The 21,258-nt window shown below is 36.3% G+C and overlaps 1 protein-coding gene across 4 annotated transcripts in view; it reads right to left on the bottom strand.

Annotated features, from left to right (window-relative positions):
• Positions 1-21,258, bottom strand: part of LOC105213634 (tyramine receptor 1) — a 32,191-nt gene extending 10,933 nt beyond the window's left edge. The window contains exons 1-3 of one of the 4 annotated variants that reach the window (XM_029041263.2): positions 20,252-21,258; positions 7,344-8,378; positions 2,568-2,670 (exon numbers count right to left, since the gene is read on the bottom strand). In XM_029041263.2, coding sequence (XP_028897096.2) covers positions 2,568-2,670; positions 7,344-8,211 — 971 coding nt within the window. In that variant the 5' untranslated portion in view covers positions 8,212-8,378; positions 20,252-21,258. Of the gene's footprint in view, positions 1-2,567; positions 2,671-7,343; positions 8,379-8,802; positions 9,088-9,115; positions 14,614-20,251 lie in introns of those variants that run through there. The other 3 variants (XM_054235301.1, XM_054235300.1, XM_011186594.3) reach the window with 3 other exon arrangements.

A 21,258-nucleotide genomic window follows, 5' to 3' on the forward strand; every position in this document is an offset into this window, starting at 1 on the left:
ACTACCCTCGATGTAAACGGGTTATAATGTTTGTCTTTGTAGTATAATAAAATTGGCCGAACTGAAGCATACAAGTATATATGGATCTTGATATTATTCGACAAATTGCGATACTTATTGATCCACAAACCCTCTCCGAATGTTCAAAAATCTTTATGAGAAACCTTTTCATGACAAAAATAAGTTCGGGTGTTATTCATTGTTGTTGTTACAATCTTCATAATCGTTTTATGTGTTATCGTAATAGATTTTCGTGAAAACCTGTTCTAAAATATAGACAAAGGTCTATAATCCCATTATACTTAATATACTGATAAAATCGGTGTAGATCTTGGTTTGACCCTCTACATCTAATAAAAATATTTTCGCTTATCTGATTGACTTTTCTCCAATATAGGATGCAGTATATTTCATCCCCTTAAAGAAACATTAAACATTAAAACACTATTCCATTTTCTCCTAATAAATAACATTCTAAACAAGTAAGGAAGGGCCAAGTTCGGGTGTTACCGAACTTTTTATACTTTCGCAATTTATTTATGTAATTCTATTATGACAAAACGCAATTCGAGCCGTATATTCGGACATTATCTAGAATAGCGAAAATCATTATGTATAGTATTTGGAAGCTGGGGTAATTCCTCAATCGATTTCAACTATCCAAGATTTTAGGTTGAATTAATTACATTTTAACACAGTATAAAGTCCACCGGAAGTTTGAAAATCCGTATATGAAGTATATGGGAGTTAGAGGAAGTATTGACCTGAATTTACACAATTTTGGCACAGAGGCACACCATTATAAGAAAAACATCTCTTTTGAATTTATGTAGAATATCTGAGAGATTTGCTGATATTTTAGGTAAAGAGTTCCAATAACCTTTGATATCCTCATGTTCGATATCTACGGGCGTGAAAGGATTTTAATACTTACGATGTCACACTATAAACATGGATAATATGATACGAAACTCTTCTCTTTTGCTTGTTGAGAGAGCCCATGAACTCATTTTTGATGTTGGCAACAAAGCCAGATCATGGGCTACTGAACAGCTAAAAGTCAAAATGACGAACTACGACTAAGAATCCCGCAGAAATAAATGATTAAATGGTTCGTTTTTGTTCGATAAGTTTTTTGTGATTTTTGAATTACTATTAACTTTTATTTAAATGGAATTAATATGTGTATATTATTTAAGAAACGGTGGCTATTTGAACAAAAGTAATATACGTTCTTTGGCAGTGTTAAATGCCATTTACGTAAATACATATCTGATTACAAATTTTCTCTTAAACTTTTAGAGAATATATTAAGGTGTTTATTGGTTTATAAAATAGAAATAAATATATGTTACTAAATTCAACTAAGCTAAATTTTTGTTTATGTTGACTAATAATATGTACGATTTTTAATTATTATAATATTTTATTATTTTCATGTGTAAATGTTTATTGTTTATCTTAAAATATATATTTATAAGTGTTTGTGTTGGTGTAATATTGGTTAAGAAGTCTCTATTAAGCGTAAACTGCAAACCAATAAATACCCAAGAAATCGAATAAAAATCTCCTAACTTATGTTTTCCCGCAGTGGCCCCACTGCCAAATGTTATAAAAAATGCGGACTTTGACAGCTCTCTCACGAATTAAAGAGTTTCGTATCATGTTATCTTTGCTATAAATACAGTATTTGTGTAAAGTTTTGTTCCCATATCTTTGCTGGTGCTTAACTTATATATTATAAAGGACTTCAAAATTGTGATATAGTAAAGGTAGGAGTGGTTGTCAACCGATTTCGCCCATTGGATTGAACTGAATTCCGTTGAAATTGGTGGAGTGGTTTCTGAGATATGATATTTTATAAGTGAGCGGTGACACGCCTATTTTCTATTTTTTAGAGAGAGAGTATCAAATGTTCGTTTACACCAGATCTTAAGCAATAGCCGCCATTTGGCATCAACATACTTTAATGCACAAGTAATAAATTACTAAAACTGAATTTCCATCCCCACCCTGTATGATTCTAGGCTGGCCTAACCCCTAAATAAGACCCATACAGTTATTTCCACTCCTTTCTAAAACAAAAAATTATATACGAGTACAACTTAATAATTTTAACGTTAAGCGACTGTCTACATACTAGTTATATATGGTATGTACTCCTGTATATATGAAGCAGAGAAGTGTCATTAAATTGTAATTGAGACTTGTGTCGACCACAAAAAATGTATGAAAAACCACAAAAAGTATAAAGGCCAACAAAAGCAGTGAAAGCTCTAATGGCAGAGGCTAATAAAAATGTCAGCAAATAGATTTGCGCAATTTTTCGGCGACTCTGCCTCCCTGTTTGACGTTCCGCGACGATGACAGTGGCAACGATTAGTGGACAGCGCAATAACGGAAGAGGTGAAAAATGGGCGAGCATATTTCACCTTTTTTGCAATAATTCCGAAACGCTCTGTCACTATGTATACACGAGTCTATATAAGTTTGTGAATATATAGGAGTATGTTTGTGTGCTATTGAATGTTTCTGTTTATTGTTTGTGTGGCAACGTTGTAAATTACCTGTCCAGACTAATGGCGCACAAGCTCAGTATGGAGCCGGTGCAGAGGAGTACGTCCAGTGAAATCCAAATGTCGCACAAGATCCAACCATAGTGCCAGCTGCCTGCAAGCCATATGCGCAGCCATATGTATCGTATTTGTATGGATGTGTGGAGGGGTGTGTGTGTAGCGCAGCCATTGCAGTCGAGTTTCCGGTGAAGCGAATATACATATATGAAAGATTAAGAGTCTAGGATTAGTAAATATTTTGTGTGGTGTTTTGTTGCGAGGACATTAAAAGTTCACAGTATCCTTGCACAAATTGGCAAATAAACACACGTGAGCACTCACACACGCATACACATGCTGGTATTACCTGCACCTACTGGCTTCCTGGGAAACACTCGTTACAAATAGGCAAATTAGTGAGTGTGTGTCATTAGCAGATGTGACCTAACGTACAAGGTGCAATTATATTACACAATAACAACAAAAATAAACTGTAAACATACAATAAAATAGTACGCGGTGGAGCACCTAAAGGCATTGCTGCTTGTCTTAATTGCCCTTAATCCTTGTGTGTTTATGTATTTACTTGGCCGACAAACGATGTGAACACATTAGAGCAACAACTACGCAATTAACCACTCACACACACATTATTCCTACCCAATAAACCGAAATATGCTTCTTGGTTTGCGTTTGAAAAACATTTAAAAAAATTAAGAAAACACAGGGTGCAAACACTTTCACAAGTTCCACGAGATTCGCGCTTGTTCTATTGAAACAGCTGGTATTTGGGATGCCAATAAATTCTTCTGTGGGCACCTTCTTATATGGTACACCTTGTTTACCTCAATGCAACGAATGCTTAGCAACAAAGTGTCTAGCTATGACCGCCTCTTCTTCTCCCAGAGAACTTTGAAAATAGAAGATGAACCTTGCTAAAAGCTAGCAGCTTAAAGGAAATTTTGCTTTTTTTCGGGATAGAAAGATCTCAAATTATCCACCGAAATAATTAGAGTGATGAAGAACAGATATAGATACAAGCGATATGCTATATGTATATCAAGTGATGCAAAAAGTATACATTTTAAGATCTGAATTAGAAAGGGGTAAATCTCTGGAAAATCCTGCGTGGGAAAATGGCTGGAAGCTAATGAACCTGTTAAAATCTTCGCTAAAATCACTTAATTTCGAAAATTTTAAGCATCACTTAATAATGTATTTTTTGGTGAGATGTAGTTATTTATACTTCGGTTATTCTCAGCAAAAATGACACGATTTCATTTATGCGAACATATGAATATTCTTTCCCAAATAAATAGTGATTCTATGTTCACTACTTTTCATCATCCTTCCTTTTTGTCTGCGGGACTAGGCGCGTAATCCGTTTCGCAAAGTCGGTCAGTTTCGAAGAAGTAATTAATTTCCATTAACTGGGTGGCATTCATATGTGACTCACTCGGCAGTTTGCTTAATTGCTATTAGCGAGGGATCGCGCAAGGGGCGACAGCAGGCAGTCCGTCCAATTTAAGGTAACTCAATTCATGGAAAGTAACAGCGTGTCTGGCGACATGTTGAAAGTTTAATAAAGTCATGCCAAATGTCGCGTGAACTCAACATCATTCGATGTGAAACTTTTACTCATATTACTTTTTTCATGTTGTTGCCGTTGTTGTCACCTTTCAATGACAACTTTTGCCTTTACTATACAGAGTATGTGTGGTATTTATCCTTTACATTTGTTTTTGTTTCTCTGTGCGTTCAGAAGTTGGTATCTTTTCATTAGCCCCACCCTGCATATACCCTGCAGAACTAGAGGCGCGACCAACCTATCTATTACGAATTCATCTCTCTTCTTCTCCCGCGCTTAGCTTACCTACCGATGAAAATGTGTTGATTGCACAAATTGCGAAAACATTTGGCTTCTTCTCTTGCTACAAATCAGTTTACATACAGTTGAACCATTTTTAAAAATCTGTGTGCTCAATTTGATACTATTAATATTCATTGGTATTATATATACGAGTATGAATATACTAATGTGTACCACAATATAAATACATATATCGCGATTTAACTTCTATAAATACTAAGAAACAAAATCTAAAATTAGCGAATATAAATATTATCTCTCTGCAGGTAACATGAAACTTCCGTCTCTTCTATGATATAAATTTTTCGATGGATATCTAATTCAATGAGATATATAAATGCACAGGTTCCTTCATTTAGAGACAAATCATAAAAGAATGTGCATTGAAACAATTGCACTTGATTTTTCAAAGGAATTTATTTCTGTAATTAAAAGTGCGCGGAAAACAAGACTAGTGCAGTTACTGAACTTCAAGACATGTGCATTTTTAAAACCGAGAAGTCTTTCTCTGCACATAATAAAAAAATTACTCATAACTGCCACCTCTGTCAGAGAGGTGAGTATTCACTCGGATAGTAGAGCGGCAATCCTAGCTATGTGCTCGCTAACTATTCGCTCAAAACTAGTCACATAGTGCTTAGTCTATATATCAATAGCTTCCAGCTACTTTAATATAAGACTCGTTTGGGTCCCAGGCCATAGTGGTCTCGCAGGAACTACAAAGCTGATGAGCTAGCGCGTAAAAGCCCCCAAGCTGCAATCTCATTAGTTTGAGAACAAGCTGGTACCCCACTAACTCCGCGTTGGATCAGTGGTCAGTGGTGGTTTGACAACGGTCATTACCTGTGCGACAGAAGATCCACTGAGCTATTTACTATTACTAAAGCTCAGCTCGTCGTAATGATAGAAGCCGTTACTGAGCCACTGCCCGATGGGGTTAAATACCGTGAGGCTAAATATCCTGATGGATGCAAATTGTCTAAGTTGCATGGAAGAAGGCGAGAGTAGATATCGAGACACTTTCTCCTTCATTGCCCAACTTTCGCTAGACTGCGGTTGAAACATCTGGGCAGGACAAACTTCGGAGAACCAGCTGAACTGTCCCGATTACAAATCAGTTTCCTGTACAAATTCGTGAAAGGCTCAAAGCGCTTTGTCGTCACTTGAGTATCTGTGTCATCCATTTTGGGAAGTTTGCGGCATCACAACTGACTAATATCTTTATTAAAACGTTCAATTCTAGTCTACCAACTGAAGTTGTGTTGATTTTAAATATTATCACTCGTTCAAATTAAGACTCATCTCAACTCAAGTTACATATCACAATCTGTGATCCACACACAGCAACTGCTCTTCAAACAATTCCTACGACAAACAATTATTCGTATGTAAATTATCGTTGGAAATTGGATGAATAATTTACTTTTGAATCAACACTGGCCTCTTTTATTATGCTATGGTGCTCTCCAATGGTACTATGACAATCGGCAAACTAACTTTCGAAACTGATAACAATGTAACCACATGCCACACACACACACACACATACGCAACAATAACCGCACAAGCAATCGCAAATGAATTTTTCAATCACCGCAAACACAATTCACCTGTTTGTTGGACAATTTCACGGTAATCAGTTTAAACAACTGTCTATTGTAACTGTTTGCCACAGAACGAACGAGCGCGCATTGCAACTGTAACAAGTCAATCACCCAAAACCACAGACAGCAGCAATATTATTTTTACAAAATACATACCCATATATACATATGTACACACAGTGGGTAAAAATCTAATGTTGTCAATATAAAAAAAAAAGTTTACGAATTTTCAACAATATTGTGATAATGAATGAGGAAATGACATGGAAGGACATAGTATCTACCAACAGGCAGGATGTGGTTTTGACATCATGTGGCGACCATGTTCAAAAAAAATTCAGCCGAAATGCTTCACCGGAGCATCGAAAACGGATGGAGATATACGAATAGAGCCGACATTTAGTTCAAATCAGAAATAGTATAATCATTATCTGCATAACAACAGAAACAGAACAGAACAGAAACAATTTTGACCAAATTTATTTCATTTTAACATCATGTCGTTCTTGTTGGTAGACCTTTTTGCAAAGATTTTTTCCCCGTTTTGAGTAAAGATTTCTTGAAGTTCTGAATTCTTTGCTTGAATCACCTTTATAAAGTTAACCTTGGGAGTAAGTGCGGTTGAGGTACGATTTGGCTTGTTTTAACGCTATGCCAAGGAATACATATTCACATATGTATGTTTATGTGCCAGACCACGCAGTTTTCCAGAGATTTGATTGAATTTTTGGGCATAGAAGAGGCCTCATCCCTTTGAAACTTTTATGAAATAGAATAACTGTAAATTTTACAGAGATAGCAGAAGCATAATTTCTGTCATCCCAAATCATTGAGTAAAATGTTCTTGCCTCTATTAGTACCAAAATTGTAGATAAAAATGTTTAATGTTGAGATGCTCTTTATTCCTAAAAAAAATTATTTAATCTTGTCGAAAAATGCCTCCAAGGGTATGGTTTACCCAAATCTCATCACTCACACGATCAGTACTTGTTTTGTTTATCTTTTTTTCGAAAATTTGTTCAGATAGGGAACTATTTTTCTAACATTTCCGGAGTATTAAGCTAGTCATGTGGCTACGTTGATTAATATTCTGACGACACAAATAATATCCATTTCAGTTTTTGCTGAGTTCCTACCTTCTGTATCTATAAATCGCACAGCAAACATCTCGGCCAACACACACACATACACATACACATAAGCAAATAGAGCAAACGATGACTTTGCCAATATTCAGCGCTGTGTTGTCAACAAACAAACACAACAACAATAAGTGCATATAAATATATATGAGCAAATATGCAGTTAACTCACCAACAACATAGAGCATAACAGCAGGTGGCATCACACACGTGCCCACAAGCCAATCAGTGATGGCCAGGTTCATCACGAAGCAATTGGTGACGGTGCGCAACCGGCGTGTGGTCAGCACAGACAGTATCACTAGAGTGTTGCCGACCACCGTCACCAGGATCAGCAGCACGAAAATGGCCACGGCGAGCGCCTTCGGCCAAGGCAACGCGACCAGGTAAGCGTTCATGGAGGCAGCAGTTTGGGCACTGGCAGTGGTGGTGGCGGGACTAATGGCAGCACTGCTGCTATTCAAAATCGACGCAGTGCTGGAGTCGTAGAGTGTCACTTTGGCGCTGTCACCGGCATGGGGGGGATCTCCACCGACCGTGATGGTATTCATTTGAATAAATGCATTTGCGGTTGCAACGCTGGGGAATACGGCACTCAGAGTTGTGGCGAAAGTCGACGGCGTCGCCGCAAACGAAGTTGCATTTGTGGCAATTGACGTTGTTGCGGTTGACTCTGTTGCAACAGTGAAGCGCGTGAGCTGTGTGCCCGTCGTAGCTGTCGTTGTGGCGGCCACGTCGGCGGGTGTGGCCGAAACTGTCGCGGCGGTCGACGTTATTGCCAGGAACTTGTAGAGTAGAGTTTTTAAGTGCTGTGCACCGCTTCCGCTGGCAAGGAGACGACCCTCCGCCATACTACCTGGCTGTCTGCGTAGTCTGTCTATCAGCGTATTGGATTGTTGGCTCTGCGTATGCCGCGCCATGGAAGTGGCGTCGCGCGAATTGAAGGACCTTGTTAATAGTTCGGGGAAAACGCTGTTTTTCCTTGTCAATTTAGTCGAGGCAGCTTCGGTGGTGAGGGAAGGCTGATTTATGGCACTCATGCTGTAGGGCTTGTTGTCATCAGTGTGTTTCCATTTGATTGCCGTAAATAAATAAACTGTTGATTGTTGACTCTTGACTCTTTATTTTTTTATTTTTGCTTATTATTCTTTGCGTTTTCCCTTTCTTCTTGCTTTCGTACTTCAATTATTTGCGTGGGCTGTGAAATCTACAGGAAGGAAAATAGAGTAAATAAAATTTGGTAAACACACTCATCCGCACCCACATATATAATGGGCGTAAGCACGACTTTTAAAATGTCTGAATTGGAGGGAATAACAGTAAAAATAATTTATTGAATAGAAGATAAAAAATATTTTGGTACTAAAATTTAAGATTTATATTTGTAAAAACAACATTTTGTGATTTCCGAGACGCGCTGTGGTACCGACATGAATATTCTCTCATATTTCTCTATTTCCAGCTAGCTAAATCTGCCAGCTGCTCCCAAGCAATAAAATAAATTTTCCGAAAAGCTGCCTGGACAACCAGACAAATCTCAAATGGATGATTTTCACATAGACATATTTAAGGCGTTCCTGTATTAAGCGCAATCAAATTTCGTATTTGTATTTAGTGTAGGTAGCACTTACGAAACTGCTTAAATTATCTGCTCCATTGCAATATTGTGAATGGCACTTAGGCACAATATGTTGCTTATCTCATATTCAAAGCATTTATTGTTATTCCAGATGCATATTTAGATACTCGTACTCGTACTCGTACGTAGAATGCTGCTGTGGGTGTCTACAAATCGAAAATAAAAAGTAATAAATTCCATTTTTCTGCACCTCATTTGGTACTCTGTGAATTTTCGAATAAATAATTTCCTTTTCACAAATTATAATCATTTATCAACACAAATCGTTTGCAGCGACGAACGTGATGAATGTGATGAGTAATTACCTCATTTATATGCAAATAATTCCGTTACAGTTGGGTTCTGCGTTTTTTCAGCCAATACCTAATTTTCACACAAAAAATTGCCAATGCTAATTTTGCGTTCTTCTTGTTTAATTCAACTTAATTTAGGATTTCTAAGCTGAACATAAATAATTTCATCAATGAGAAAATAATCCGCGGAATTTTATGTGGCGACGAGTGAATCGGTGCCGATTAAATGGTGTAAATTGATGCTTTACACGTTTTACTTTTGTTTTTACAAATTCACGAAAAAATTCAATAATAATTCGAAACAAATTTTCATTATTTGTTTACTTTATACATAAATATGCATACATTGTATTTACATACATAGTCCGCTATGTAAATGGGTACATAATACGTGTGTAAATTAGTAAACAAAGCAAATCGATTTTCAAGTCTTTAGCGGCAATTACAACTTGTTAGGCGAGCTCCTAAGGTGTGGGAATCTCAAAATAACAATGAATTTATTTTATAATCCTTATGATTTTATTAAAGGAAAATGGGCATGGTGTCGCCTACAATTTTTTACCGAAAACATCGCTAAATCTCTTGTAGTTTAGAGGGAATTTTCTTCTTCTAAAAATGGTTAAAATCGGGTCATAACTTCTCCCATATACCTAATTATAGGTTTTTCAAAAATTCGCTTTTAGTTTTGGACATAGTCTACCTTGGTGATGAAATCGGTTCAGGAATTACATCAACCCCCATATACTACATGTATATGATTATTGAAGTGGACTTTATGCCGAATAAATGGGTCAAATTGTGTTATCTTAACAATTAAATTGCAGTTGTAGACAATTTCGTATACCTAGGAACTAGCATTAACACAAATCAAGTTTGACATGAAATCCAACGCTGAATAATCGTTGCCAACAGGTGCTACTATGGACTGAGTAGGAAATTGAAAAGTAAAGTCCTCTCTCGACGAACAAAAACTAAACTCTAGAAGTCCCTCATCATTCCCGTCCTACTTTATGGTGAAGAAGCGTGGACGAGTCAACATCCGATGAGACGGCACTGGGAGTTTTCGAGAGAAAAGTTTTGCGGAAGATTTATGGTCATTTGAATATTGACAACGGCGAATACCGCAGAAGATGGAATGATGAGCTGTATGTGTTCTTCGACGACATAGACATAATCCAGCAAATAAAAAGACAGCGGCTGTGCTCAAGAATAAATTGCGAGAAACCATCCTTCCGTAATTTCGAAGTCCTCCTTCCAAAATCGAAATATTCGCCTTCGAATTTTGAAAACGCCATTGTTAAGTATAGTATGTATCATTAGATTTCAAAAAATACTAGATCAATTTTTAAAGCTTTTTATTTAACTTTTTGTTTAAAAGCCTATTTCTTCTCATTTAATAATAGATGTACATATATGTTTACACTTAACAGTTTTTGCCTGAAGTATTTTTACTGGTATTATATAATCACGTACATTATGAAAAACCTTTAACGATATCTCATTTTCAAAATTTGGTCCAGTATTTTTCGAAATATAAAGTTTTTATTTCTTTTCGAACAACCAACTTTGACCTCTCATAGCATCTGTCAATCATCTTGAGCTTGATGTTGTAGTTCAATGATGTAAAGAAAAAGTTGTTTATAACCATATATTAATTTTTTAGTAACTGCATCCTGGAATTAATATATATTGCTTTTCAATAAGTCTATTTTCAAAATTCGAAGCTAACTTCGGAAAACGGCGATTAAATTTTGTTTGCTTATGACACAATCTAACGGGAAAACTTAGTTTGGTCCGCTGGAAAATATTTCACTTAAATGAGGAGGTCAAGGCCACTAGGTTTCACACAATCGAAAGGCAGCTAAATGTTGGAAGACCGTAACCAATGTATAGATATTAAGTCGAAGAAATAAATTTTCATTCGAAAACGTTTTTCCTTAGATAAGCTAAAATTTGTTAGCCTAAATTTAAAGAAGATTTTGTAAACTGCATTTTAGAATAATATCATTACAAGTGCGATAAACATGTATTTTATTAATTTACTATAAAATTCATACATTTTTAAATTTAATCAGTTTTCGAAGATGGCCCGGAGCTTCAAATCTATTTTAATAAGGTAAGCAAATGTCAAAAGACGAAGGACATAAAGGATACCTAAAGGAACACTACTCCTCATTGACTATGTGACGGGACTCCAAAACTGGTCTATGTGTGGCTTTCAGGCCTACCAGCCTAACCTAACCTAACCTACCAAAGTCGAGACATGAAATCAACAACAACAAAAATTTCTCAGTCTAATAAATCAGAATTGATTAGCACTTTCCGCAGCGTTTTCGAACACATTCGGCAGCAATGAGATCACAATTTATGCAACAACAGTCCAACGGCCAACAATACAAAGTCACATTTCAGTGGAATACAACGACACATTGTCAACAAATCAACAAAATGCTGCAAATGAAAATATTTATTGTATTACAACAACAAATGTCAACACTTCGATCAGCAGGCAGAACGACGTGTACACCTTGGAATGCACTGGGCACTGGCGTGCTCAACAACTCAAACGACTTTACGATGCGCTGAGATGTGATTTGCATATTTGCACGTGATATATGTATTATATACAGTATAAACTCGGTAACCGCAACCCTCGATACACGCAACTCCTCGATTCATGCAACACTATAAAACATAGCATTGTAACCTTTATAAGTGCAACTACTCAAAAATATTGACCTCAATAACTGCAACTTTACATCTAAATATATTTTGCATCAGTTCTTTTTTGTCGGTTTCTTCTTATGGCATTTTTTTGTTATGTATTCACAAACTGATCGTTATTTTACCGTTGCTCTGTCGACTTTGCTGTTTTTTGTGTGCGTTAAGAGCAATTGTCAACAAATGACTTTCATTATCAGTTTATTTTGCAACACGCCAGTAGTGTTTTATGTGTAAAAGTCATGGTGGTCACAAAAAAATTAATAAAACTAACATTTAAAGAAAAAACTGAAATTTTGGATAAACTAGAAAGTGGTGTATCGACAAAGCTCTTTGCATTGATTATAAAGTTCACAAGTCGACAATAACAAGAATAAAGAAGAAAAAAGCTTGTATACTTAAATATGCCAGAAATATGGAAGCTGGGCCAGGAAAACGTCAAACCTTAAAATCTTGTGAATACCCAAGAATGGAAAAGGCTCTCTACAAGTGGTTTTTGAAACAAAGGAGTGAAAATGTGCCTATATCCGTCGGTATCGTCAAAGCAAAAGCTCGCAAGCTCCATGAGAAAATAAGAGAAAAGACAGGATGTTTTCATGCAAGTAATGGTTGGGTATCTAATTTCAAAAAGCGATATGGCCTCCGCCACTTGAAAATTTGTGGAGAGAAGCTTTCCAATAAGACAGCGTCCGTCGGCCCATTTGTAATACGTTTTAGAAATAAAATCAAGGAGCTTGATCTTTCTGCAGAACAAATTTACAATGCCGACGAGTCCGGATTGTTTTTCAGGCAGATACCAGATAAAACGTTGGTGAGCTTCAAGGAATCATCTGCTCCTGGTCGGAAAGTTAGTAAGGAAAGAATAACATTTCTCGCATGCACAAATGCTTCGGGTACGCACAAAGTTAAGCTTTTTGTCATTGGAAAAGCAAAAAACCCTAGAGCATTCAAAAATTTTCAAAAAATGCCCGTTGTCTACAAGGCTAACAAGAACTCGTGGATGACTTTGTTTTTCGAAGACTGGTTTCATCATACGTTTGTTCCTGAGGTGAGAAATACGAAATGTATTGAATTTTTGTTTAAAATTTATTTGTATTTTTTTGGATTGTTATAGGTATGCGAATTTCTAGAATCCAAGGGACTTCCCAAAAAAGCCCTATTGGTCTTGGATAACGCCCCGTGTCATCCTAAAGACAATGAGATGAAAAGTGATGATGGAATGATAACCGTTATGTGTCTTCCTAACTGTACCGCGATCCTCCAACGAATGGACCAAAACGTTATTAACTTAACAAAAGTCTATTACAAAAAAAGTCTTTTGGAGCATTTAATAGGGAATAAAACCACTCATCTGGAGGAAAAAATAAAGGAATTCAACTTAAGACATGCTATCTGTCTTCTTGCAAATTCATGGGGAAAAGTGTCAGCAAGCTCCATTCGCAAGTGCTGGAATATTTTAATGAAACCAGATTGAGTGGAGTGAAGAGGACGATATTCCTCTCAGCATTCTAAAAAGAGAAATTAAAAATGAACGCGCAATCCTTGTATCAATGCTCCAAGAACTTGCACCAAATGATTCGTTCACAAATGAAGAGCTAAATGAATGGATGCACGAAAGTGTTGCTTATCAAGAAGTGGATAAAGAAGCCGTAGAAATTGAAAATTCTGATGACAGCGAAGCGGATGTTATTCCACCTCCTAAAATAAAAGGATCAGTTGCTATGCAATCTTTTAACACATGCATTCAGTGGGCTGAGGAAAACGATATTCCAATAAAAGACATTATATTTCTGAAAGAGCTTCGTGAAAGAGCTATAATAAAAACACTTAATAAGAAGAAAGTGCAGACAACAATACCCGATATGTTTAAAAAATAAAATTTTTAATAAAAAAATAAGCTTTCTATATCATAAAACGATTTTCATTTGTCATATTTCTTGTTATATATTTTTCCTCGTTGGGTGCAACAAACTCAATAAGTGCAACTACCTAGATTTCTATTAGTTGCGATTACCGAGTTCGTACTGTATATATATATATATAACTCTCCTATATATATGTACACATATGTAAATATACTAGTGCATTCGTAAGCAAATTAAATGCTTAAGTAAGTTGCGAAAATTAGTACAATGATTGAGTAGTTTACAGAGGCGGTAAAAGTTAGAAATCGATTCGCTTCGAATAACTGCTTTCAGTGCATAAGTAACGGTATTCCGTCCGTTGTCACACTGTTAAATGAAAAATAAACAATTTTGTAAAAAACTGCAACAAAAATTACAAAAAGTTGCAATCGGTAATGAGGCTTGCAAATCGTGGAAAACACACCACTGAATCGCCATATAACCGTTATTGGCCACAATAGCACACAGACAATAAAATCGGAAAAATTGTCTAAAATATGATTTCTAATTTCGGCCATTGCCAATCGATTGAGGCAATTGAGTGAAATATCAGCACATTTATAATTGCAATATGGCGCCAACAATAACAACAACCGGCTTACAATATACCGTAATTTTTCGTTATACCCCGTTATTATTTGTCTTGTGTGTATACAACGTGCATTTGTTGATTTTTCAAAATATTTATAGCAGATTTTTGCACATTTTTCATTAGATTTGCTTTGCACTTTTTCACCGCACCGTCTGTAGTGTGAACGCACTAATCGCGCACTCAACGAACAGGTGTCTTGTCTCGACGAAATACCAACTAGAAATCGCCGAGCAATCGGACGAAGGCAGACTCCAGCGTTCACCGGTTCCGTGTGCGAAACGAACTGAAGTGCCATCGGTCGCAAAAATGCTCGCAAAGGTGCCGCTGCCGTTGCCGAGCACGCAAGATTCGTTAGTTTCTTGCCTGCCATTTGGCCTGCGAAACTTTTGTTTGCTGCTTATTCGCCTCAATTTGCACCTTGTCTATCAGCCTGGCTGGCTGTTGTTTTCATCTAACGGTCGACACAGTTGTTGAGACAACGGTATAGCCGTCGCTGGGAAACTTTGCATTCCATCCCAAATCAAAATGTTCAACAAATAAAAGGCATTTTGCGAATAATTTGAATTTAATGCAAATGCCACAATGCGTTTCGTAGAAAATGGAGATAAGGAGGAGTAGTAAAAGCAGCCATGGCCATATTGTACATTCTATTGTTTTCGTCATAAGCCAAAAAAGTGCTATTTAATTTCAAGCATACATACATACATACAATGCATGTGATTTACAGTTATGTTCAGTGATAACATCGCAAAGACAACTTTTGGTAAAGGTAAGATTTCATCTTGTTACAATGGGAAATATGAAATATGCCAATATTTACATGCGTAGTTGGTTCTTCCGGTCTCGCTTAACCCTACATGGGTGCAGCTGAGTTTATCGTCTATCTTAAAAGTGACTGAACATATTTAATTTAAACGGTTTAAAAACTTACGGAGTTTTCGCTGTCCTAATTTAATTTGGGAGACGGACGAGAGTTCTTGAACCATTAAATATACAACTATTTATTGAATCTCACAACGAAATTGATTAATACTTAAATAACACTAATTGAAAATGGCTACTTGACAAAAGCTCTGATTTAATTCCATGTTCGGCTAATTGAGGGTTAATGATCTGCGTAGGCAGCTAGTGAAAGTTTTCACCTTAGGACTGAAGTAAATATCTCTGTAGGCAAAATCAGTATCCTATGCAGAAAGGGAATATGTGGCTAGTAGGCGAATTTGAATCACAGTAGGCAGCCTAAAGCGCGCAGAATAAAAACAAAACTCGTAGAAGAGTGCTCTAAACAGAATACTTCAAAATTTCATATAATTTTTTATATATTCTCGGTTTTTGTGTAATTCGCTTGATTTTGTTTCCTTCCAACCCTGCAAGTTACTAGGAAGATTGATGCCTAGTTGTTATTATTACATCTACTTATGCCTCAACACTCAATTTAACCCTTCAAGCAGCAAAAATATGCTTAAGAATATTAATTAGCTTTGCCATGTTGATTTTATGCATTGAAGTGGAATTCTCATTAATTTGCTTACGTTAGGCTAATTTGCAAACATTTGATGAGGCTAACTCTTTAATTAAGGCTTAGCCAGCATCTTGAAACGGCGTAGAAAAGGATTCCCAACAGAATGAGCTAAATTAAATTAGCGGATAATTATAAAAATACACAACAAAATTAAATTAAATGTTTCCAAACTCAAAATTAATGGATTTAAGAAGTAATATAAAAAAACTTTAATACAGATTAAGTACAGATTAAGTAAAGAAGTAAAAAAGAATTTAACAAACATTGACGGAGTTCCATGTACAAGGTAGTTTGAAATTGAAGTCCTATCCTTCCAAGAAGAGAATGGGGCCTCTCGCCAAAGATTGTGCTCTGGCTTTACGAAACCTGTACAAATTCGTGAATTACTCAAAGCGCTTTGTCGTCACTTGAGCATCTTGGTCATCCCTTTTGAGGAGTTTGCGAAACCACAAATGACTGACTTTAGCTGTCCAAGTGGGATCTCCTGTGACACAGGAAATAAGCCCCTTTAACCTAAGCTATCCTTCCAAAATAAATTCAATCGGTTATTTCGTTGTCGGCACAAATATGGATTCCCCAAACCACGCTAACTTCCAGTTGATACGGCATATGAATGTCGATTCAGTAAAGGTGTTTTCTTGAACATACTGTGATTTAGTACTCGTATAAGAACTTACAAAATAGATAAATAATATTAAAGTTGTATACCACAATGTATAAAAAATATTGACAACGGTGTTCGAAATGGTGGACCCAGTAATACCTACCCTCAAAAGGTTGGATCTAGCGGATTGAAGTTCTGCACTCAAGCTTTCAATACTTTCCTAGTAATATAAAACATATCCTGATGTTTGCCGTTGTATGATTTCGAATCAATGAGCAACGTAGTACACATTTGTAACGTGGCTTAGATGATTTTGGCATGCAATAAATATGTATGTACACGCCTCGTCTTAACTAAATATAGCCAATATGCATGGCGTTTAGTGTGCTCCGTCATTCATTCACCAACAGCGCTGAACAAATATTTGCCAAATAGCTTTCATAATAAACTCGAAGCATTAAAATGCTCATACATAAAATGCGGTGTTCCAATTACGAACCAACCGCTGGTTAATTGCCACCGCACACCACCGAGCACGCTCTCTGATGGACAATTTAATCATATCGCAGCAGAGATACACACGGATTACACACATATTTACGACGGGCGAGTCCCGCCACCTGCGCCGCTTGGACTGGGTGTCGTCCGCTCCACGCGTGCTCGCGTCCCATAACCAACGCGGACTTTTTGATAATTAATTTAATCGTAGCAGATGGTGTTTTATTAGGTTTTCCCTGCTTACACATAAATACGTCCGCTATTGGGTCAATAATGGACGCAAATGTGTGGGAACAAAACAAAATTCCGACAGAAATCTACTTTGGATCACTTGAAAATCGCAAAATTCTCTTGGCTAAAAGTATTCACATTTTTGTTTCGGTTTTATTTGCACCAGCAGCGAACTGTAAAAGGTTGTGGCAAAACATCACCGTTAACACAGCTGTAGCTCTCCGATCTGCCTCCTCCGACTCCCCTCCTTATTCGCTTTTACGTATGTACATATGTAGTTTATGTTAGGCGGTAGACTTATGGTGTTCGAGTGGTGTTAAGGGCAATTGCAATTATTTCAATTATATATTTGCAGCAAATTAATAACGGTGTTCGGTTTTATCATTACCCATTGATTTCTTTATATAACCATTTGTTACTTTGTTGATAAATGTAAACACAATGAGACCACAAACCTCGGAGTGTCGAACAAATTACGCTATGTCGCTGTTGTTGTAATTGTTGTTGTTTATGTTGGCACATAAAACATTTCACGCCTTTCCCACCCATTTCTCATCTACAGCGCTGTACGCCATGGAGGCTCATTAAATTCATAAAATTTTATCGCCGACGTAATGATACATTTGTATTGATGTGCTCGTACATACAATAAAATACAATAACAACAACAAATACACATATTTACATATGTATACGAGAAAAGTGTTCTAGAATACTTCAATATGTGCGCATATGTTTATCGGCGCTTGCTTCGATTCTGAACCGTCTACCTTAGTGCAGATATAAAATGTCTTTAATTTTCAAATATTTCTATTGTCCAATTGGATTTGCTTGTTTTGAGTGTTTGGAAAATTTCGCGTTTTACGATCAATAAAAACGCAAAACGCAGTGTTTTCTACGTGGCATCGGTGTTTCTTGTGTTTATTATTCTTTGAGCTTTTTCGGAGAATTGTTTCATATTCCTCTAAAAAATATTTGTTTTATGTGATAAGTGTGCAGCACTTTCGAATCAGTGTATGCCGCTAAACAATACAACAGAATGTAAAACATAATACCATTTAATGTCTTATTCAAAATTTATTTCTCTAAGAGTGAATATTTACACTTTAGAAACAAGCATAGAATAGGGTTATTCATCCATTAGGTATATCCACAGAAAGAGGAGAGGAATAGTTTATGTATTAATCTATACCTACTATTATTATAAAGGGTAATGAATAAACTCACAAACTACTGTGCCGATTACAAAAATTCTTTCACCATTGGAAAGCTACATTCACCCCGAGTAACATAGACTATATTTATTGCTAGAATCTCAACTCTCTTCAAATAGTTCCTAGGTGAGGGTATCAAAAAGACTTCGTGATGGAGAATCTTAATTTGAAACTGAATATCGTCTTGCAAGTCATTCTCTTCGCATCGCAATCGCATGGCAGGGAGTCGAGAAACGAGCATTAGCAGCTGAACCTCCCAAGTACGCACTTGAGAGTCGAGTACGGAACGTGTGCAGTGGCTTGAAGTACAAAATATTAGAAATATACAAGCTAGCATTAGGGCGTCGAACTCCGAGCGTTCCCAACGCCTTCATAATCAGAGGGGAAGATAACGGAAACCAAAGACTAGAGGTCGTAATCAAGTTTTAGCTCATTGCAAATAAAATATAATTTCAAGAACGAATTTTCCCTTGCGAAGCCGGAGCAGTCTGCTAGTATTCTATAAACTATTACAAATATCACAGCAAAATTTAATGAAAAGCTTGGGATTTCACTGCGAACTGAAAGTGAATAAATCAGTCTGTCTCCAATGTTTCTTCTAAACTACTAAAAGCTTCGCTACTGAAATGAGACAACTATTATTCATTGTTCAACTCTGATACTTTATATACTGTGGGAAAAAATGGTTTGGCCCAACTCCCAGCCGTGTGTAATTTATGATTTCGAAAAAAAAACAACTGCAAGCCACTGAAGGAAAAATTGTGACGTCACAATGAAGAATGCAATTAATAAAACCATAGCAATTCGCTTGCAAGTCATTATCTTCTTCAGGAAACTGACTCTCAATAAGTAGAAAAGTGCAATTTTATTACTATATATATGTATAATATATTATTATTATATATAACTTTAGGCTATGTGCACCCACGATCAATCCACAACCAAATGGTAAACATATAAAAAACATAAAAAATAATTAAGTAAAAGTTATCTAACTAAAAATTGCAAAAAATAATTTTTCCCCTTTTTTGGAATCTTATTCAGGGGTTACATGGATTTCTTAGCTTCAAAACGTCTATTTATTGTCTTAATACGACACATCTCTGAAGAAGTTGCGTGTTCAAGGGTAGCTTTATTATCACTCAAAACTTCAAAAATGTCAAGATCAATCGATTCGTCCAAGTTCTAGTTTAAATCAGACAGACGGCGTTAATCCGGATTAATCGGGATTAATTTAAGAGTTATCTCACTTAACTCCCTTGCTAACTGGCATTTTCTTGGCAACATTGTTAAAAATTACCGCTTTCGTTCTATTGTAAATGAAAACAAGCAGGACGGACAGCTGTTTTTCAATTAAATGTTTAAGAGAGTTTCAAACTCGCTTTGCTGCCGTCTGTCACCTACAAATTTGGAGCTCATCTGATTAAGTGCAGAGTTAATGGGGATTAACGCTGCCGTCTGTTAAGGCTATTAACTAAACTATGCTGTTAACGCGGACACACCTCAGTAATCACTCATAAAGTAGAATAAGTCGGAAATCAATATTTTATTTTTTGTATTAAAAAATAATTGAAATAAGTATAAAAGATTAGATAAAATAAATCTATTTGTAATAAAATATTGATTTAAATGACGGAAATTTTAGTATAATTAATTTTTATACAAAATTTACTAAACATATTCAGAAATATGCATTTCTATCCACTAATTTTATACCAAAGTTTATGTTCTAAGTTCTTCAGTGTTAACCAACATTAAGCCATTTTTACTGTTATTCCCTTTACACCATTTTTTTTATATTTATTAAATGTTAAACATTTATTAAATTAAAATATGCTTTATGAAATTTGAATAGCACTCACGTATTATTCCACTGAAATAAAACAATCGCCATACATTTACTCTTTTTTCACGAAGCGTAATTCATTAAAATATGCACTTAACAATTTTGACGAACCGTTTGCAACAACAACAACAACTATGTACGTATATGCACTCGATTGAAATGAGTTTTATCCGTTACAGTACAACTTGTTGCATCGATTTCACATTTAATAAATGGTTGTTTTCGCTGTGCGGAATTGTGTCATCACTTTGCCATATTAACTGTGCCTCATTGGCAGCTCAAGCACCCAGCTGTGCGGCGTGGGCAGATGGGACTTGCACAGAAGTTTTCATCCAAAAAACCACTTGAAATTAATTTTTCTTGTTTTGTTTGCTTTTACATATGCCAACACTCCAGCAAATACATATGTATATGTACATATGTGTGTGTGTGTGTGAATTGGATTATGTGCCCGTCTGCTATTTAATGAATTTATCTGATTTTTTATCGCGTCCCCACTGATAATGTCACTAATTGAACAAATTTATCAATTATTCTGCATTCAGAGCTCATTAAAGTCGTGGCGGTGTCAGCCGTTTCCATAATGACACCATCTGGCTATGCAACTATATTTGTACGCATGTATGTATGTTCGATATTAATGAATGGCGGAGTTGATAGCCGATGGTTACTCAATGGCAATGCAGTCCTAAAGAACTATTCTAAATGACTGCACAAAAATACTTGCGAATAGTGCGAAGGAGAACACGAAGGCAAATACAAAAATGTTTTTGACGAATAATGCCCCACAGTCTTGGCTTTGTTTCGAATAAACCGTTAATCCACGAATCACACACACAAACACACGCGCAATTACTTAAACCGACACAGCTGCGCGCACAGCTTACACCGCGCATCGGTGCCTTTTTGAAAAGAGTCAGCCGCACTCTCGCTCTCACTGTCAGCGTCGTCAACAACAAGTCAAAAGCACGAAGACGCAGCGGAAGAGCGTTGAAAAACACCAAAAGTGAAGGCCACTGTACG

Source organism: Zeugodacus cucurbitae, chromosome 2 (genome assembly GCF_028554725.1).
Source record: "Zeugodacus cucurbitae isolate PBARC_wt_2022May chromosome 2, idZeuCucr1.2, whole genome shotgun sequence".
Taxonomy (NCBI): Eukaryota; Metazoa; Arthropoda; class Insecta; order Diptera; family Tephritidae; genus Zeugodacus; species Zeugodacus cucurbitae.